We start from the raw sequence: 20817 nt of genomic DNA, 5'->3' as shown, positions 1-20817 counted from the left end.
GGAAAATGAACCACCAGCTGCACAGGTAGGCCATCATGCCCACGAGTTTCTTCATTCTCTCCCTCCTCTCCTCTCACAGGACCAGCAGACGAACCAAGAGCTGGAGCGGATCATGGGGGAGTTTGAGATCACAGACCAGTCAAGGCGGAGCGCTAGCAAGGGTGACGACTGGCTCGCCATGATGGATGAGCTATAGCTGTGCTGACCAGGCGCCCCTCCCCTGCGGAGAGGCCGCTTGATGAGGACCCCGGGGGTGCCCCCCAGGGAACCACACGATGCTGCTAGTTTTCTACTAAGCGAAGCCCTTACCCTCTTGTTCCCATTTCCGTCCTAAGAAACTGTGCGGGTCTCCCTCGGGGAGCACACTGTCCGGAAGGCAACACGCATATCCATATTTTCAGCAAAATATATTCTGGCTTTGAAATTGGACCCTTCCCCATTTTCTCCCTGGTTTTATGGCACTCAGAGCATCTGGAGCCCAGAGTCAGCAAGACAGTGCCCCTGTTGCCACCTGCATGACAAGCTTGGCTCAGGGGGGCCTGCCGCTCACAGATCCCTGTGGATCGCCACAAAATTTCAGAGCTCTCTGGGATGTCTTCAGCCTTGTGAGTCTGACATAAGTGGAAAAAGCCTCAAACCGTCGGGGCCCAGTTTATACAGCCTGGCACACTGGAAGCTGTCACCTCAGACGCAGAGGAAGCAAGGCCGTGACAGGGGACTCCTCACGCAGGCCCCGCGCAGAGCCTGTGGGCGTCTGTGGTTCTCCACACGTCTCTCCATCCATATGCGGTGTGGGCTTATCCCGTATGGAACTGTGTTTGCTCTTCAGCGTGATACGTCCACCTTACCCCCAGAGTCTTCCTCTGCCACTTAGCGTTCTTGCCTTCTAAAGGCGCCCAGCGTGAGTCGCCATGACAGCCGTCTCCTCTGCTTCGCCATCAGCGGCCAAGCAGAGCTGTAAGCTGGACGTGGGGAGGCACGTGGCGTACCACTTTCCCTTCCGTGCACCAGATGAGTTAGTCAATACTTCCCTTGGCAGGATGCCAAAGTCTAATTTGGATCCATGAGAAATGTCTCAGGCCAGGGCTGCCCTCATTGCTTCAGGAAGGAGGGTCAGCCCTCCACCTCATGTTCATTCTGGCCGAGTAACTGGCAGCTCAAGGTCAGCCAACATCCAGAGGTCAAGGTCCATTCAGTCTCCTGGAAGCAATATCCGGAACAGCAAAGGGTGGGAGAGGAACTGAGCTGAGCTGGTCGCTGCCTGAGACTGAACTAGCCAGGACCACTCGGGACCCCTGCACCCACAATAAGAGTGGAGGCAAACATGTTTCTGGAAAGCAAGGGTCAGGGTACCCATCCTTTAGCCTACCCAAGGCACAGGGTTTGGATTTGTTGTTGCTGTTATTTAGTTGTGTCTGACTCTTTGAGACCCCATGGACGTAGCCCGCCAGGTTCCTCTGTCCATGAGGATTCTCCAGGCAAGAATACTGGAGTGGGCAGCCATGCCCTCCTCTAGAGGATCTTCCCGACAAAGGGATGGAACCCACATCTCTGGACGTAGCAGGCGGGCTCTTTACCACTGAGCCACCTGGGGACCCCAAACTGCTTCTTACAGGCTTACAAAGTGCCTTCAGTTTCAGTCTCTTGTAAGCAGATGACAAGCGCAGGGAAGGCCCTGTCCTGGGTCTGGCTGCCACCGCACTGTGACAGACCTGAACTCCACCATCTGTTCCCAGTGTGTCCTGGGACCCTGGAGATGGGCCACGGGTGGCCAAGAGGCAGCCTCCTCCCTCCACCCACCCCAGAGCCATGCTGATGATCTCAAACCTCCCTGTTGTCTCAGTGAATAAACAAGATACAGATCTCTGGTAAGGCAGCCTGGTGATGAGGCAACCTTTGAGTTTCATGTCTCTAGTCTTGCACAGATGTTGAGAAAAACAAGTTTATTTGCATTGTGGCTTAGGGCACCCAGAAAAAGCAGGAGAGTTGGGAGGGGGCAAAGGAAAAAGAAGACAAGGATTACTCTGGCAAGAATCTGGACTGAGTACTGACAAGGCATCATTGTTCATTTAACACCAGGCTATGTGAGGGCTTCCCTGGTGGCTGCCATGCAGGAGACCCAGGTTCGATGGGTCCTGGGTTGGGAAGAGCCCCTCGAGGAGGGCATGGCAACCCACTCCAGTATTCTTGCCAGGAGAATTCCATGAAAAGAGGAACCAGGTGGGCTACAGTCCACAGGGTTGTAAAGAGTCAGACATGACTGAGTGACTAACCCTTTCACCTGGGTTCTGAGGCTGTTATACAGCAGTGCCCAGTTCACTCCAAGGGAAGGGGCACCAGGATCCCCATCCCTGACCTGATTTTGCCATGGTGTCTTGGGCGGTTCCCTCAACAAGCCTCAGTTCCTCCCTTCATCTGTAAGAAACAGAAAGAACTAGTTCACTGACTCAAAGCCATCTTGCCCCAGCTAAGTTGGTGAGTTTACAGATTCCTAGACGCTGCCTCAGGTGGGATCTGACAACTGGAATTTTACCCATGCCTCCCCCCGTCTCCATGCTTTGGGGGGCTATTTCTGTTCTCTTTCAGCAAATCTGTGACTTACCTCTTCTCAACTCAGTCTTAAAACTGTCCTACTCTTGTTCTTATCATAGTATTGATCATGAAATTGTGCAAGGCAAAGCTCTAGAAAAGCCTCCTGAACAAAAGTACTTCAATGGCTTCCAGAAGAAAGATGTAATAAAAATTGAGAGTGAAGGGACTGCCATGGTGGTCCAGTGGCTAAGATTCTGCCCTCCCAATGCAGGGGCCCCCGGTTCAATCCATGGTCAGGGAACTAGATCCCACACGCTGCAACTAAAGATCTCACATGCCACGACAAAGGTCGAAGAGTGTGTGCCACAACTGAGACCGGGTGCAGCCACATGTTTCAGTTATCTACGTATTTATTTATTTTGGCTGAAGCAGGTCTCACTTGCAGCATGTGGGATCTAGTTCCCTGACCAGGGCTCAAACCCAGGTCCCCTGCATTGGGAGCTCACAGTCTTAGCCACTGGACTACCAGGAAATCCCCAAATAAATATTTTTTAAATATTGAGAGTAAAAAAAGGAGAAAATAACAAAATATTGAAAGTGGGGCTTTCCTGGCAGTCCAGGGGTTCAGAGTCTACCTTGCAATGCAGGAGACACCAGTTTGGTCCCTGGTCCGGGAAGATCCCAGACGCTACCGAGCAACCAAGCCCACGCACCACAGCTGCTGAGCCCTCACGATGCAGCTGCTGACATCTGTGTGCTTTAGAGCTGCCACTCCGCACCAGGAGAGGCCACTGCAATGAGAAGCCTGAGCCACAGCTGGAGTAAGCCCACGAGCAGCAAAGAAGACCCAGCACAGCCAAAAACAACTAAACAAAAATTATTTTAAAAATTGAGAGTGAAGGGGCAGGAAGAAAGGGAGGAAATGTATGTAGCCCTCAGTTCAAGGATGAAAGTCATGTCATCCTTTAAAAGATTAACTCACTTTTTTCCTTACATCCAGATCCTGGTAGGCAAGAAACAAATTTTAGCATCACAATCAGATCCTGGAGATCCCTGAGTCTAAACAGGATCAGATCCCCTCATCCTCTTCCAACAGGTTTGTCACTCTGGTTTACATCCATGGAGACAAATTCAAGTCACAGGAACCTGTAGAAAGACAAATGCAAATTACAGGGCGGAAGTGTATATATATATACTTTTTTTCCCCCATAATACCTAATTGCTGTTGTTCAGTCGCTCAGTCATGTTCGACTCTTTGCGACCCCATGGACTGCAGCACACCAGGCTTCCCTGTCCTTCACCATCTCCCAGAGCTTGCTCAAACTCATGTCCATTGAGTCAGTGATGCCATCCAACCATCTCATCCTCTGTCGTCCCCTTCTCCGCCTGCCTTCAATCTTTCCCAGCATCAGGGTCTTTTCCAATGAGTCGGCTCTTGGCATCATGTGGCCAGAGTATTAGAGATTCAGCTTCAGCATCAATTCTTCTGAATATTTAGGACTGATTTCCTTTAGGATGGACTAGTTTGATCTCCTTGCAGTCCAAGGGACTTTCAAGAGTCTTCTCCAACACCTCTGCTCAAAAGCCTCAATTCTTCTGAATATTTAGGACTGATTTCCTTTAGGATGGACTAGTTTGATCTCCTTGCAGTCCAAGGGACTTTCAAGAGTCTTCTCCAATACCTCTGCTCAAAAGCCTCAATTCTTCGGTGCTCAGCCTTCTTTATGGTCCAACTCTCATGTCCACACGTGACTACTGGAAAAACCATGGCTTTGACTATACAGACCTTTGTCAGCAAAGTAATGTCTCTGCTTTTTAATATGCTGTCTAGGTTTGTCATAGCTTTTCTTCCAAGGAGCATCATGACTGCAGTCACCATCTGCAGTGATTTGGAAGCCCAAGAAAATAAGGTCTGTCGTTGTTTGCATTGTATCCCCATCTATTTGCCATGAAGTGATGGGACCAGATGCCATGATCTTAGTTTTTTGAATGTTGAGTTTTAAGCCAACTTTTTCACTCTCCTTTTTCATATTCATCAAGAGGCTCTTTAGTTCCTGTTTGCTTTTTGACACCTTTTTGGTGTCATTTGTGTATCTGAGGTTATTGATATTTCTCCTGGCAATCTTGATTCCAGCTTGTGCTTCATCTAGCCTGACATTTCTCATGATGTACTCTGCATATAAGTTAAATAAGCAGGGTGACAATATATAGCCTTGACGCACTCCTTTCCCAATTTTGAACCAGTCTTTTGTTCCATGTCCAGTTCTAACTGTTGCTTCTTGACCTGCATACAGGTTTCTCAGAGGCAGATAGGGTGGTCTGCTATTCCCATCTCTTAATAAAGACTTTTCCACAGTTTGTTGTGATCCACTTAATTAGCATGGTCAATGAAGCAGAAGTAGATGTTTTTCTGGAATTCTCTTGCTTTTTCTATGGTCCAACAGATGTTTGGAATTTGATCTCTGGTTCCTCTGCCTTTTCTAAATCCAACTTGAACATCTGGAAGTTCTTGGTTCATGTACTAATACCTAATTATAAAGACCCAAATTAAAATCCAAGTCAATACACCGTTTACCTACCCCTTCCTCCCTTTAGGTGGCGCAAGTGGTGAAGAACACACATATCAGTGCAGGAGACATAAGAGACACAGGTTCGATCCCTGGGTCGGGAAGATCCCCTGGAGGAGGAAATGGCAACCCACTCCAGTATTCTTGCCTGGAGAACCGCATGGACAGAGGAGCCTGGCGGGCGCATCTTAGCACATGCACACGCTCCTTCCCTTAAGTCAAACCTGGAAAATTCCTCTTCCACACTGCCAAATTCCTGGTCAGCTGGCAGCAGAGGGAGTGGAAAGAACTGTTTTCAAGGGACTGGGCTGGAGACCCCTCTTCTCAGTTGAATCTTCCCTACCCAGCTTCAGGATTCAATGCAAAGTAAATTTTCATATCATAGCCCACCTCTTTTCAAATGAGAATGTCAAAATGCATTCCAAGAGCCAGTGGAAATCATTCTGGATTCTCTGGTCACCTTGACACCTCCCCCACCCCCCACATCCACACACGCTACATCCTTTTTGTTTCTGGCCAGTGGGTCCTCTGCTGATAAAAATAACAGTATCTTCTCTGCTAGTTCCCAAAACCACAGGAAACCTGTCACATTAGGCCTAGCGAGGTGTGGCCTTTTTCTTTCTCATTATGAAGGTAAAGGACCTGCCAGGATGTGTCATTAACACTAGTCCCATACTCTGGGAGAAAAATAAGAGGAAAAGTTTAAAAGTGACCTTTTGAAAGTCACAGAGACAGCTGAAATTATAATAAAGGAAGTTGTTTAAATTCACATCTCTTAAAAAATTCTTCAAAAGTCACTGTCTATAAACTTCATAAATTGTTTTCTCTTTATTTTGGATTACTTAAAATGTAAAATTTTAAAACACATAAAGGATAAAATAAGTATAAACGAAGCTTTATAGACCTGGGGGCAGACCCAAGACTCCTAAATCCTACACGTGCACATTGGCTTCAGATCCCTCCACCCTCCTCTTTGTAAAATTCCCCAACTTCCTTTCATTTCTTTTTCTTTTTTTTAATTGGAGGCTAGTTACTTTACAATATTGTAGTGGCTTTGTCATACATTGACATGAATCAGCCATGGGTATACATGTGTCCCCCATCCTGAACCCCCCTCCCACCTCCCTCCCCATCCCATCCCTCAGGGTCATCCCAGTGCACCAGCCCTGAGTGCCCTGTCTCATGCATCGAACCTGGACCGGCGATCTGTTTCACATATGGTAATATACATGTTTCAATGCTATTCTCTCAAACCATCCCACCCTCGCCTTCTCCTTTTCTCGTGCGTGTATTTAAGGGGAAGGACAAGGAAGGATGCTCTCAGCTCAGGTTTTCTGGATATCCAGAAGGCCTCCCAGCTTCAGTTACAACTGAGAAGATAATAACCTGTGTGGGATGCCCTCCCTCACCTCTCCCCTCTACCTCAGCACATCATTTACCTTCCTTACCCCTACCCAGCCCTCTTTCTGCACCTCAGAACTTCACCAAAAGCCAAAAGGCCGCCAAAGAGCCCCTGGATCCCACGCAGCATGGCCTCAGCTCTTCCAGGACCTCCTCCCCCCACCAGCTCTCCAGCCTTCCCGTTGCTTCACCTTGCTCTCTCCCACTCCCATAGCTTCAGTCACAACACAGTCCCTTTCCAGTCTCCAGCCCCAGCTCTGCTGGATTCTGCTGCCGTGTCTGCTCCCCATTCTCCTGGGCCCAGTTCAAGGCCCTTTTCTTTTTCTTACTAGGTCTTTGTGCTCAGATCCTACTAATTTCTGACCACACTTCCCCTCTCTTCCTCAGTGTTTTGTTTTGTTTTTTTCCCTTGGCTATGTTGGGTCTTAGTTATGGCACAAAGGATCTTCAGCTTTAGTTGTGACATGCAGGATATTTTGGCTTCAGCATGTGGGATCTAGTTCCCTGACCAGGGACTGAACCTGGGCCCCCTGCACTGGAAGCACGGAGTCTTATTGGCCACTGGACCGCCAGGGAAAGCCCCCCTCGGTGGCTTCTGATTGAAGCTCGCCCTCTGATACAGATGTTGATGTAGCCATTTCTCAGTCTGTCAGAATGGCTGGGGCAATTGCTGGAGGATCCTTGTTTCACCCCTGGGGTTCCCCCACCCACCCTGTCATCACACTCTCACTTCAGCTGTCAGCTCCTGTCTCCATTTCTCGCCCTGGCCCTAGCCTTTGCTCTCCCCACCTCCATGCCTGCTGACCATATATTTTATGTGCCCTGCAGTGCTTAGTCTGCATTCTTCGGCAAACTATTTTGCATTCCTTTTTTCAGAGAGGCCATTACTTTGACCCCATACTATTAACTCACAAATTTCCATATTCCTCTCTCTGGGCTGCAGGTTCACTTTTCCTGAGACATTCCATCACCTCACGCTTCATGTCTAATATTGATACCATTTTTATTTATTCAGGACATTCACTTTACTGTCAAAAGGCATGAAGAATCTTCTTAAATTTCATACAAAATAAGACAGTTCTCCATGGAAAAGCACCAGAAGCAATGAATAGAAGTTACCCAAAACTTCCTAACAATGGAGTAGAACGCCCAGCACAGGAGTGAGTTGCTGGTCACTGGAATATCAAGCAGTGACTAGGGAGACACGGGAGTGAGGGAGGCTGGAGAGGGGATTTGGATCCTGGGTGGGAATTTGGAGCAGGTGGCCTGGGAATCACCCGAACTCTCAGGACTCTGTATCTTCTGACTGTTGGATACAGAACCACAACGAAATCATGTGCAGGGAACAGGGAAATTCAAGGCTCCTGTGAAAGTGAAGTCGCTCAGTCGTGTCCAACTCTTTGGGACCCCATTGACTGTAGCCTACCAGGTTCCTTCATCCATGGGATTTTCCAGGCAAGAATACTAGAGTGGGTTGCCATTTCCTTCTCCAGGAGATCTTCCTGACCCAGGGATTGAACCCGGATCTCCCACATTGTAGGCAGATGCTTTACTGTCTGAGCCACCAAGGAAGTTCTCAAGGATCCTGAAATGAACTCAATTCAAGTGGGCCTTAGTCTGGGTTTGAAACTGCAAAAAAAAAAAAAAAAAGGAACTAATTCTCCACTGAGGTGGAGAAGGAATTTACTGAAAGGGCTTCAGGCAACTGACAGTTGTCAGGAAGAGTGAAGGACCATGCGAAATGGCCAAGAACCAGGGACGGGGAGGCGGCACGGAGAGCACGCCAGCAGCAGCAGCAGCACCCGCAGGGATGAGGCGCTGGATGACGCAGACACCAAGATGAAGCCTCAACAGTTCCTGCTGGTCTGTGTCCCTTGCTCCAGATTTGGAATCCGATAATGCCTGAGCTTAGGTCACCAGCCTGTGCCATAGCTGACAAGGATCAGAGACGTTATCTGCCCTTTAAACCATCTAGAGTGGGAACAGAAACTCACCTCTCACTGAAATTCACACAATGGCAGATCTCCCCAAAGGTAGTTCAGTGGGCTGTGTAGCCCAAAAATGAGATACCCTCTACAGGCGTGAACCCCCTCCCAACCCTACCACTCTTATTCCTGTCAATGGGCCATCAGCGTTAAAATTTAAATCATTGATTTCCCCTCCTGCAAACTATACTCCAGATTTAATCAGTCCCCAAGGATTCTCATTCACTCTCTTCATGGTCTTTAACACTCATCCCTTCTTTCCATCCCACTGCCACCAGTTCATTCAGCTCCCATCATCACAGCACATTCATAAAACCATTGTTCCTCCTGAAACTGCTGTTTGTAGGGTGAAACATCTCAGCCTCCTAGGGCCTTCTCCCTGTCTCAACACCCAAGAGATGAGTAGGAGAGGTGAGATTTACATAAATAGCTATGGCGAATCTGCATGCACCAAGCAAACACATATCAAGCAGTATGCTATCAGCCTCACTCCCAGTTGGCATTATCAGACTTCAGAAAGGTACAGCCAGCCTTTGAAGGAGGGATTGGACTTAACATCCATAGCCAAGCAAGAGAGAAACCCAGGCAGATGAGCACGATAGCAAAGGCAGAGACAAGAATGCAGGGCTTGCCTGGGAGTCGCTGAGTCCGACTTTAGGAGGGCATCGGGTCTCACCGTTGGTGTGCACTGTTAGATGTGCAGATTCCCGGGCTCTACTCCTGATTCTGTAGGTGTGGGGTTGGGTTTAACAAGCATTCCAGATAACATTAAGGCAACTGGTTCCCTGGAACTTCCCTGGTGGTCCAGTGGCTAAGACTCCGTGCTCCCAATACAGGGGCCCTGGGTTCCATCCCTGGTCAGGAACTAGATCCCATATGCCACAACTAAGACCTGGCACAGTCAAACAAATAATATTTTTTTAATGAAAGGAGATAAGAGGTTCCCTTATGTACATGGAGATCATTAGTAACTTTTCAAGAGAAGTTAATGTGAGTAAAACTAAAAACACTCTTGAGAAGAAGCCAGATTACAGTGAGTTGAGTGAGTAGGTGAAAGCCCTCAGGATAGAGCAGCTGTTCTCAAATTTTCAGTCTCAAAACCCTTTTGTACTCTTTAAAAATTACTGAAAACTAAAGTATTTGTTTATGTGGGATATATATATAGTAATCACATATATATGAAATTGAGATAAGGTTTTAATATTAATTCCCTTTTAAATAACAATAACAGACCCATTATCATATTTTTATTTTAAAATAACTATATATTTTTTTAATTTGGTGAGAAGAGTGACACTGCTTTATATTTTTGCAAATCTGTTCAATGTCTGTCCTACTAGAAGACAGATTCTCATATCTGCTTCTGCGTTCAGCCCACTGTGCTATGTTGTTTTGGCTGAAGTAGGGGAAGAAATGGATAAGGAAATGGCACTGCACTCCAATATTCTTGCCTGAGAAGCAGTATGGACAGAGGAGCCTGGCGGGCTACAGGTTGCAAGAGTCCGACACGACTTAGCAACTAAACCACCACCACCACCACAAGAAGAAGAAAATCCAGTCTCACGTAGAAATGGAGTTGGAAAAAGAACTCCCAATTGCAGAATCACTGATATAGAGGCCTCTCCTGAGAAGTTCAGCTGTGGAAGGTAGGAAAACAGCGTAGCTGCCAGGGAGGAGAAAGACATTTTCTATTTTTAGAATAAGAAGAGGCCAGCTGTGGTAAAGGATGAAAAAGGGATGGTTTCTGAGAGAGGTTGAAACCTGTAAACGAGAGGGTAAAGGAATGACCTAGGCCTAAGTCATGGGGCTGCTCCAGTGTGCCAGGTGCTGTCACACATTAATGAAGGTCACTCAAACCTTGAAGGGGCGTGGCCCAGATGGTAAAGAGGTGAAAGTCAAAGTCGCTCAGTCGTGTCCGACTCTGCTACCCCACGGGCTGTAGCCTGCCACTCTCCTCTGTCCGTGGGATTCTCCAGGCAAGAATACTGGAGTGAGTTGCCAGAAGGGGATCTTCCCAACCCAGGGTTCGAACCCAGGTCTCCTCCATTGCAGGATGGACTCTTTACCGACTGAGCCGCCAGGGAAGCTATTATTTCATTTGCTGAATGAAAGAATGACTCCAAAGAAGAGAATCCAGCGACGTCGGTCGGGCAGCAGGAGGGCGTCTCGAGCCCGCGAGGCATTCTGGGGATTGTAGTTCCGGGCCCGCCGCGGGGGACGGCAGCTCTGCGCTCTGCCGCGCTCTCGACGCTCCGGAAGGACCGAGCGGCCCCGCGGTTGCCTTGGCGTCCTAATCCGGCAGCGAGAGGGAGGCCGCCCGGCTAGGCGCCCGCTAGTTTCGGCGGCGACGTGCAGCGGGACAGCGGAAGGAACTCGCGCGGCGGGCCTGGGGAGCCAGGGGCGGAGCGCGAGCGAGCCTGGAACCACGGAGGCGGCGGGAGCGGGGCCAGCGTCTTCCTCCCGGTTGCTGAGCTTAGCTCCTCTTCCCAAGCCCACTCCCACGCTCTGTGAGTAAAGGGTCGTCACCATCCCCACTCTAGGGACTCTCAGGTTTGAAGAAGCCAAGTGGCTTTCTCGAGGTCGACACTCTTAGGAAGTAACCGAGCCCCGTCCTCCGGCCCAGACCTGCCTCTTTGCAGTCACTGTGCTCCCCGAAACCCCCGTTTGAGCGGATATGCCTGGTGAAACCTGGGTGGGGTCGGTTAAGAGTCTTCCGGCCCAACTCCTAGCACCTTGTCAGTGGAGTGGGTAGCTAGCTTGTCACACTTCATGCCACCCTGCACAGCCCTATCGGGATCCTGAGTGAAGTCTTAAGAAATTCAAACACCTGGCACTCAAGGTCTGAAAATGGGGGGTGGGTAAGACATTATCCACCCCCCATTAATATAGCATCCGAGCGTGTCGAAAGCAAAGGAAGATACACTCAGCGTGGTGAGAACCTGTTAACTTCACCTGTTGGTTTAATAGACGGGGAAACAGGTTCAGAGACGTTAAGTAACTGGCCTAGGTCTACAGAGTGTGGGTGGAGTGGGGATTCCAACCTCCAAGTTTCTCTGCCTTCAATACCTATGTGCCATATACGCTACCATTTCCTTTTTTTACAGTTGTCTAAATTCCTGGTTACATAGCTGCAGCATCGGGTGGACCAGTCATTCTCAGTGGGCCCTAAACCAGCAATATCAGCGTCAGCTGAGAATATGTTAGAAATGCACATTCTTGGGCTCCAACTCAAACAGACTGAGTTAGAAAGGCCAGGGTGGTGGGGGGGGGGGCGGGTCATTTAACCCCTCCTGCAGGTGATTCTGATGCACACTAATGTCTGAAAACTGGTGAAGCGATTCATCTAGGGGTCATGTTAAAATGCAGCTTCTTTCGGTAGATCTGGGGAAAGCCTGGAGATTCTGCATTCCAAAACAAGTACCTGGATGATGCTGAAACTGCTGGTCCACAGACCATATTTTGAGCAGCAAGGGTGTAAACTACACTTTAGAGGAGTGGTTCTCAAACTCCTTGTCTATGCATTGTCTCTGCGTTTAGATGCACATTAGAATTACCTGGGGAGCTTTTACAGAATAGGGTACCTGGGCCCCACCCCTGACCAAATGAATCAGAACCTCTGAGTGTGGCGACCAGAAACTCACTGCGTGATTCTCACAATGAGGGTTCAGAACCCTTGGTGTCGGAATTGGAGCTGGGCAGCCATGGATTCGAATCCCAGCACCTTGGGCCAGTTACTTAACATCTCCTGGCCCAATTTTCCTTGTTTATAAAGTGAGTGTAAGTGATCCTTGGTTTGCAAGGTGTTGTGAGGATTCTATAAGGTGTGTCCTAAGCACCTAAGGGCACTCTGTAGGCATAAAAATTGAGGAGGTGGACAGAGTTGGGGAAGTCTGGGCTGGGGACTTTGTGCTAAAAGCTGACATCAGTGAGTTAGCACCCATACTCCTTAGCCTGCTTCAGCTCCCCTGTGTGTGCCCCTCCCAGAGCAAGCGTGGAAGAATGGAGGTGAGCCACTCGGTGAAGGAGCGGACCATCTCCGAGAACAGCCTGATCATCCTGCTGCAGGGCCTCCAGGGCCAGGTCACCACCGTGGACCTGCGGGATGAGAGCGTGGCCCACGGACGCATAGACAACGTCGATGCTTTCATGAACATCCGCCTGGCCCAGGTCACCTACACAGACCGTTGGGGGCATCAGGTGGAGCTGGACGACCTCTTCGTGACAGGCCGGAACGTCCGTTACGTCCACATCCCCGACAATGTGAACATTACCGCAACCATTGAGCAGCAGCTGCAGGTCATCCATCGGGTGCGTTACTTTGGCAGCAAGGGGCAAGGCCGGCAGGAATTTCCCTCCAAAAACTCTTAAGTAAGCCTGCCCGGTCCCCACTCAGGTTCCTGCAGACTTCTTCTGAGCCAAAGCCTGCTCCCCCTGCCCACCCAGAACCTGGGAGGGGAGCAGGACCAGCCCAGAAGCTGGTGTCTGACAGACATCACCTGTCACAGTTGCCTTTCTCAGGGTCTCACCTCTCAGACTCACCCTGGGACCCGGAATTTTAGTTATCTGACTGTGGCCTTGGGGTAGATGACAACCCCCCCCTTTGGATCATAATTTATCTAAATCTCTAATTTACCAATTGAGAGATTATGTCAGTTTTCAACCCTCTTGCATTGAGGATTATTAAACACGCTGGGCCTGACGGGCCCCATTTCTCTTGTAATTGTGTTTGTTTTCTCGTGAAACAAAAGGATGCAGACGAGTCTGTGCCTCATGCTTCCTGCCATGCACCAGGCTCCCTGTTGGTCTTGTGTCACGGTGCTGGGTTGCAAGCGTGGCTGCACGTTGGAGTCCCCTGGCCCACTCTCACCTATTTGGCTTTAATTGGTGTGAGTTGTGGCTTAAGCAGTGGGATTTTTTTTTTTTTTTTTAAGTTTCCCAGGTGATACTAAATATGCAGCAAAGATTGAGGATGTAAGAGAGGCCTTCAGTCTGGTCAGGGAGTGACTCTTCTGTTCATATTTCCCATTGGAGAGCTTGTTCATCTCAGTGCTCTTTCCTGGGGGAGAGCCTGGAGTAATCCCGGACCCTACCGTCAAGTGTAGAAGCTCATCCAGCAGCAGGAAATCAGGCTCTGATTCTGATATTAGGCCCTCGGGGAAGAAGGGGGTCTCAGGATGAGAACCCCAGCCTTTGTTGTAACTGCCTCCCCCAGCTTTGGCAGCCTTGCCACAGGCCAACTACCATCTCAGTGAAAGTGACTGTCCCGTGGAACCAGAGTTTGTCTTCATCAAACAAACATCCACAGAGCAGCTGCCGCGTGGCAGGCCTCCTGCTGAGCACACATTGTCCAATAAGCTCTGGTCGCTTCTGGAGAGGGACTTAGAATCTAGGGCTGGAGGCAGACATTTCCCGAGGGAGACTGCAGAGCGGTGTTCGTTTGGGCGCAGGCAGCCCACAGTCCCTGCGTTTACGTTCTAATCCAGTCTGTTTAAGTGTTGTCCCTGGACCATCTCAGCAGAACCAGCTGGAATGTCTAGAAGAACCACCTTCCTGGATCCCCGGATTGAAAACAGAATCTGGAGCCTGAAAATGTGCTTTATTAACACCCACCCACCCATCCACCATGAGTCCTTTGCCTGTTGTATTTCTTCTATTGCCCAGAGGCCTCAGAGGCCACAGGGGAGAACAGTGGATCCGAGCAGGGAGAAAACCACTGCTCTGAGTTGCCAGGCCTCTCTGATAGCTAGAGTTAAGGAGAGCAACACGAGAAGAGTGCGGGTAAGAAGCCAGAGGGCAGGTGCAGAAGGGAGGCGTCACTGTGGAAATGTCTGTGTTCTCACAGCCAGCGGGGAGACCGCCTCTGGTGTGATGAGCTGGCGGGGAGTCTCCCCACACTGCCGCTGTCACAGACATTTCCCACGTGTCTACAGACACTGCCACACTTGAAGAGGGCCCGGGCTGGGAGTTCAGCCTAAAGGTGGAGGAGAGGTAGGCCTGGCTCTGCTTTCAAATGGTGTGCGGGGCTGGGGTGGGGGCGTCTGAAGGGAGGAGGGGCGACTTCCACATCCTCCAAAGAGCAAGGGAAAGCCTAGCATGGATAGCTGAGAAGGGCGGCTCTGGACCCATTCTGTAAGTTCTGTAAGCTTTCTGCACAGATCCCAGTGGGCCTCTGTGCTTCCAAAGACGCGTGTGAGGCAGGGTACCAAGACCTTCTGAGATACACTAATGCCAAGTCCCTGGAGTAGAGCACAGCTATGTGTTCAAGCCCCAAAGTTATGGGTCTTGGCATCTGGTCCTGGACTGCTGGGAAATTGACCAGGGCCCAGGTAGGGATGGGGGGGGGGGAGCTCAGTGCCCACCAAGCTGTGGCAAGCCACAGGTCATTCATTCCACAAGTAATTTGAGTCACAGTGCCAGCTACTGAGGGAACAACAAGAGAGACGGGGGGTCCTGCTCTCAGGGAGCTGACGTTCTGAAGGGGAGATGAACAAAGAAAAGTAAACAGATGGGAAGGAAGTAAACAGGAAGGAAATAAACAGGGCACATGGAGAGAAAATAGGTTTTATTTCCAAAAGTGTAGTCTGAAGAAGTTAAATTTAAACTGAGAAGGCACCTACCATTTAAAAAGCCAAGGGAAGGCAGAGGAAATCGCCAGTGCAAAGGTCCTGAGGTGGGAAAGCTTGAGGGTTGGGGGCAACAACCAAATACCACTATGACTTGGTGGAGGAGAAGGAGACAGGTGAGACAGGAGAAATGGGAAAGAGGTGAGGCAAATGATACAGGGCCTTGTGGGTCAGGAGTATAGCTGGTTCCAATCTCGAGTGTGTAAGAAACATAACTTGAATTTTCTCTAACTCAACTGAATTCATATTTTGCTTTACTCAGCCAGAGTGGCAGAAACTTAACTGCAGTCAATTCAGGGTTCCCCATCACTTTCTTTGGAATCGGTTGAATTCTAGGGCACTTCCTTTCAAGATGCCAAAGCATGGGAAGGGCAGTCCCGCTGGCATCCCCCGAGATGTCCTGGTTTTGTCCTGGTCTGTCTTCAGCCCACTCAGGATGCTGCCTAGGTGCTTCTTCCTCACCTCCCATCTGATCGTAACCCATCCCCCTCTTGGTGTTCAGACTCTCCCTCTTACTTTTCCAGGCCAGTCAGGCCCAGCAAGTTCCTAGGGTCTTGGGTGAGTTGGGCCCCATTTGCCACAGTGCAGCGCAGAGGGTTCTGTTACTTCTTGGCACTCCACCAGGAAAAGGAGCACATGTCTTCCTGCTTCCCGGGCCCTGAGACCCAGCAGATGCCCTCTAGCTCAGAGGCTGAGCTGCTCTATTCTCAGGGACCACCCCCTCAAGTCTCAGTCTCCCAGATCCCCCTTCTTACAGTTTTCTAAATTTAGATCTGCACAGATATTCTTTCCATCCCTCCCTGAAGGCGAGCAAGGCTCTAGAATTCAGAAGCTAAAAATGAACTCCACATTCTGGCGTGTCATTTGTTTCCTGGCGTAATGAATGCATAGTAACCTAACTGCATAAGGGAAGAGCCAAGGGACACCACGGAAGAGAGGAAAAATGCATTTCAAAATGTCATTGTCCCATCGAGGTTTGGGTTTTGTGGTCATCGCTGCAGCCTTTGTTCAAGCCTGCACATGACTGAGCACTCAGGAATTCTGAGTGAGAGGGCATATCCAGGCCATGGAGAGAAGAGGACAGGAGGCTCACTCACCTGGGGAAGGGGACTACCAGGGATCTGAGGAGAACTGGGTGGGCTGTGGCTTGACATTCAGTTCCTAGGATGGTGCGGCATCTCCAGCTCTCAGCTGGATGGGACCCACAGAAGAACATCCAGTTCAGTGAGTTCCAGTCTGGAATGCCTAGCTGAATGGTCCCTGAGGGCAGCAGGAGTCCCTTGAGCTCTTATCAGTGTTCCAGAAGGACCAGAGGAACAGCAGGAGTCCCTTGAGCTCTTATCAGTGTTCCAGAAGGACCAGAGGAACAGCGCGTTGTATATGAACACTAACCAAGCTGACTTGATCTCTACTTCAGGCTGGAATTATACCAACAGCATGATGGGCCACTGGCTTCCTCTTCCTGATCACAAGCTCTCATAGCTGTAATATGAAGCTGTAATGAATAAAAAGGAAGAAATGACTTGATGGCAGGTTGTACAAAATCTTACCAGATATGAGGCTCATGTGGATGGAAAATACTAAAAAAGGCTTTTAAGGTGACAATATTGGGAACCCCTGATCCAGTCCAACTCTGTCCTTTTTCAGTTGGGGAAGCGGAGATCCTCTTTCTTTAAGGAGAAGGTGGAGGGGTCTCCCTGTGTCCCATAATTAAGACAATGGCAGAATGCCAAGGTGGTCACCACAAACAGCTACTGCTTATTGAATTTCACTGTGCACCAGGCCCTGTGCCAGGGGCTCTGCGTGCTCCAGGAGGGCAGAGCTGTGGTCCGTTTGGTCCCACTGGATCTCCAGCATCCAACTCTGCTCTGCACACAGCTGGCACTCCATAAATCTTTGTGAAATGAAAGAATCATCTCATTTCATCATTACAACAACCCTAGAGGTATGTATTAGTAGCCCCGTTTTAGAGATAAGCAAACAAACCCAGAGAGGTTACCTGACTTGCTCAGGGTCACAGAGCCAGTGAACAACAGAGTGGGGATTTGAACTCAGGTCTGTATGCCTGAAACTCCATGATCTTTGCTACTACACTGCACTGTTCTGCCTCTCAGTATTCCTGATACTGGTAACCGGGTAAGATAAGCAATGCCTTGATGATTCAGTGGGTAAAAGAGTCAGCCTGCAGTGCAGGATACTCAGGAGGTTCAGGTTTGATCCCTGGGTCAGGAAGATCCCTTGTGCCTGGAAAAGTCCATGGATGGAGGAACCTGACAGGGTATAGTTCAAACAGTTGCAAAGTCAGACACAATGGAGTAACCAAGCACGCTGCTAACAGTGATGGTACCCAGCCACCAGGTATGGGCCTAGCACTCGAACTGGCATACCTTGGTTCTAGGGGCTTGGCCACAGAGAACCCAGAAGTCAGCCAGTAGGAAAGGTTTGCGGGGTTTCAGAAGCCTGAGGAAGCTCCCTAGGGTTGAAGGTTTCCTCCTCTCCTTCTGTAATAGGCAGATCTGCCTGTACATCGTCAAGCAACCGTTTCATGCTGTTGTGACAGGTGTCACTTTGTCACGGCAGTGTCGTCTGCCAAGATGCCCAGAGCTGGAGAGCCAGCAGGAGCATGTGTCACAGTGTGTGCGTGCGTGTGATGCAGCCGTCTCCTCATGTTCGTGTCCTGATGACAGCTTTTCATTTCCTCTGGCTGGCACCTTTCCTTTCTATTCATTACCTCTCCTACTCCCCTCTTTCTCTTCCTCCTCCTCCTCCTCTTTGTCAAAATCCTATATTTTGAATCAGCTGAGAGCCTCCTGGGGCTGGGGATGGTGGTGTCAGCTCCAAGTGATTTATCTAGCTGATAATTAGAGCTCTGGAAAACCCAACACTCATTCCTGTCAGAGCTTCCGGAATCTCTAGGCTTTTCCCTTTGTCAGAGATAGGAGCTTGGGGGGCCGGGCCCGGCGTTTTTGTGCCTGCTTTCAGTCCTCCACTGCGCTGAAGCTTGCTGAGAGGAGTGTGGCACTCTTAGCTCGTCAGGTCCCATGAGAAGCTGTTTCCACACTCATTGGATCCTCACAGTGAACCCACAAAGTATTACCCCTATGTTGACAGATGGGGGTGATTAGGGAACTTGCACAGCCACTGAACTTGTAAGAGACACAGCGAGGACTCAAATTCAACCTTTTTGGAATCTGCCAGACTTGGTTCAAATCACAGCTCTGCCATTACTGGCAGAGCCAATAATGTGTCGTTGGTTACTTTCCCTCTCAGAGTTCTAGCTGCTTCATCTGCGAACAGACTCCTTAACATTGATGTCTCTACGGTGCTTAACACAGTGTCTGACATACTACGGCTGTTTCGATTACTACTGTTACTCAGCCCTTTCAGCTCAGTGTACACTAGGCATTTAGAGACAAAGACAAGGACACAGGAGGAGGCAGCCAGCCTCACTCACATCAACTCTCATGTCCTGGCAGTCACTGCCTGTGTGGAGATGACAAATGCGTGCATACACGTAAGTGCTTGGCCACACACCCTAGGAAAATCCAGAGCTGTGCACACAGGCTTGGACACGTGTGCCCAAATGGATACAGAATAACACAGCTGGAAAGAGAATCAGGAGTCATATGCAGCTAGCATCCTGGCTCACACCTCGGAGACAAAGGAGTGGGTCCGTGATCGCGGGTACTGCCACCACGGCGCCCTTCTAGCTGCTTCTGCATGCCAGCGGAGGGAAGCCAGGCTCTCAGAGGGCCCTAGTGAGTCATCAGCCTGATGCAATCCCTTTAAAGGGCTCATCTGCTGGTGCAAGAAGCTGATTCATGGAGGGCGTGGTTGCTGGAGAAGGAGGAGAAAGGGACCGAAACTGCAGCAGGAGGGGCTGAGGTTAGGTGGCTGGAACAGCTAACAGGAACTCTTCACTGTTAACCTGCCTGGTCGAGACTCTAGGGATCTTCGGATTGAAGCGGAATTTCTACAAAAGCAAGGGGCCCAGAGGGAAATGAATTGTGAGGGCTACGGCAGGAATTCCTGTCATTGATGAGACCCACGCCAGCGCTCGCCGCACAAAGCTCCAGGAACCGAGAAATGGGGGTCATGAAAGAGCCACTTTTCTGACAAAGATACTACAACCGACCGATCTTTCAGCTGCTGGAGAAGTCTCCAGACCTGGGAGGGCGAGTGTAGGGCACGCGAGGCTCAGTGGAGTAGCGGCGGGGGCGGTGCCTCCGGCCCAACCTCACCTCAGACTTAGATAAGCGGTAAGTACCGCCCCTTAGAGTCTCGGTCTCCAATCGTTTCCCAGATTTCAGCCCGAGCCCCACCCTGAACCAATCCTCAATCGGATTCTGGTCTCTTGCCTGAAGGCTTCCGCCCTTCGTCAATATGGCACCCAATCCCAGAGCCGTGGGCTGTAGATATGGGCAAGGGGCGGGGCTGCGGCCTGTCCGGGAGGAGGGGGCGGTGCGTCACTTCCGTTGTCAGGTGGCGGCGCTGCAGCCATGGAGGGAGGCGGCGGCAGCGGCGGCGGTGGCTCGGGAGGCTGCGCCGGGAGACGGCGGTGAGCGGCTCCCACGCCCCTTGCCCGGCCCCGGTCCCCCGGGACGGAGCGCCGAGCAGCCCCGGCTCCGGGCTACGGACTATGGGCGAGCAGCGCTGAGCACCGGCGGAAGGTGAGGGCAGGGGTCCGGGAGAGGGGAGCCGGGAGCCCGGCCGGGGATGCGGGTTGGCGGGGGCGGGCCTCAGCGGCCGTGGCAAGGGGATCAGGGTGACAGCCTGAGGCCGTCCGGCTTGACAGAAATGACAACAGCGGATCCGCCGTCCTCGGCTGGGGTCTGCTCTTCCCAGGGGGCGGGGGAGGGGGCGGGGAGGGGGCGGGGGCTCCTGCGCGCCGGGTACCGGGTGGCCAAGGGGGTGTCTCGGCCCCAGCCCTGGGAGTCGGCACAGCTCAGCCTTGCCTGGAGTCACTTGGTCAGTCAGCGAAGGCGCAGGTTTTTCCCAAGAGGCACTCTCTCCTCTCCGTACTGCCCTCCTGATCTCGAGAGTGACTTGAGAGTTGGAACGAGTCCCCGGAGAGCTTCTTCTCCAGCCCGGGCTTCCTCCACGAGCCCTCACCCATTGGCACGGGCACCATCGCTGCTGGAGAATTTCGAGTCCGGGGCGGCGATCAGGTGCGGGTCCGAGCTACCTGCTAGTCGGTGCTGTGTTTGACCGGCCTTTGCCGAGGAGAGAGCCTGCTGCTGTGGTCACTGTTTCACCTGCCATGCCCCATCAGGCCTGCCCATCCCCACGGCGCTTGGCCCCACCTTCCAGTCGTAGGTAGGGGCATCGGGATTCCCTCCAGACGTCGAGTACTCTGCCTGCCACCCCCACTCTCTAGGTTTGATGCCCGTTTGTTGGCGGAAGGAAGAGATGACAGCCGCCTTCGTTGGCAAGATAGACTTTGCTCTGTATTAAGTCACAGGAGGAAACCGGTTGGCTTTGCTTGGTTTTGAGAGCAATGAAGAAGAGGGTAGTCACTCTGGGCTGGGCACTTTCTCTCTTTGCTCAGCTTTGCATGAAATAAGGAAGAGCAGGATATGCACTTGTAAGGCCAAAAGAACCCTTGTTTGTAAACAGCGCTTGTGAGCTGGGCCAGTGCTCCTTGATGGGTCTGCTGTGCCAGCTCTTTGTCCCTTAAATCTTAGACATTATGGAGATGGCCCTTGTTCA

General features: G+C 50.8%; 3 protein-coding genes and 1 long non-coding RNA gene across 5 annotated transcripts in view; 3 read left to right on the top strand and 1 right to left on the bottom strand.

Moving 5' to 3' along the window:
- Positions 1-434, top strand: part of OSCP1 (organic solute carrier partner 1) — a 28458-nt gene extending 28024 nt beyond the window's left edge. Inside the window, exon 11 of the mRNA XM_069586639.1 lies at positions 80-434. Within this exon, the coding sequence (XP_069442740.1) occupies positions 80-196 (117 nt within the window). The 3' untranslated portion in view covers positions 197-434. The remainder of the gene's footprint in view (positions 1-79) is intronic.
- Positions 393-10828, bottom strand: LOC138438791 (uncharacterized). The gene is made up of 4 exons (XR_011256468.1): positions 10552-10828; positions 9162-9377; positions 3515-3678; positions 393-1200 (listed from the first exon to the last, which is right to left on the bottom strand). It is a non-coding gene; the product is annotated as an uncharacterized lncRNA (long non-coding RNA).
- LSM10 (LSM10, U7 small nuclear RNA associated) lies at positions 10346-13205 on the top strand. Its single transcript, XM_069586657.1, has 2 exons — positions 10346-10992; positions 12470-13205. The coding sequence occupies exon 2, from the start codon at positions 12485-12487 to the stop codon at positions 12851-12853; it is 369 nt and encodes a 122-aa protein (XP_069442758.1). The 5' UTR covers positions 10346-10992; positions 12470-12484; the 3' UTR covers positions 12854-13205.
- A 5698-nt stretch (positions 13206-18903) lies between these two features.
- Positions 18904-20817, top strand: part of STK40 (serine/threonine kinase 40) — a 37641-nt gene continuing 35727 nt past the window's right edge. The window contains exon 1 of one of the 2 annotated variants that reach the window (XM_069586534.1): positions 18904-19367. The gene's annotated coding sequence lies outside the window, so the exon portion shown is untranslated. Of the gene's footprint in view, positions 19779-20817 lie in introns of both variants that reach the window. The other variant, XM_069586533.1, reaches the window with a different exon arrangement.

Source organism: Ovis canadensis, chromosome 1 (assembly GCF_042477335.2).
Source record: "Ovis canadensis isolate MfBH-ARS-UI-01 breed Bighorn chromosome 1, ARS-UI_OviCan_v2, whole genome shotgun sequence".
Taxonomy (NCBI): Eukaryota; Metazoa; Chordata; class Mammalia; order Artiodactyla; family Bovidae; genus Ovis; species Ovis canadensis.
This window is presented reverse-complemented; position numbering and strand designations above follow the sequence as displayed.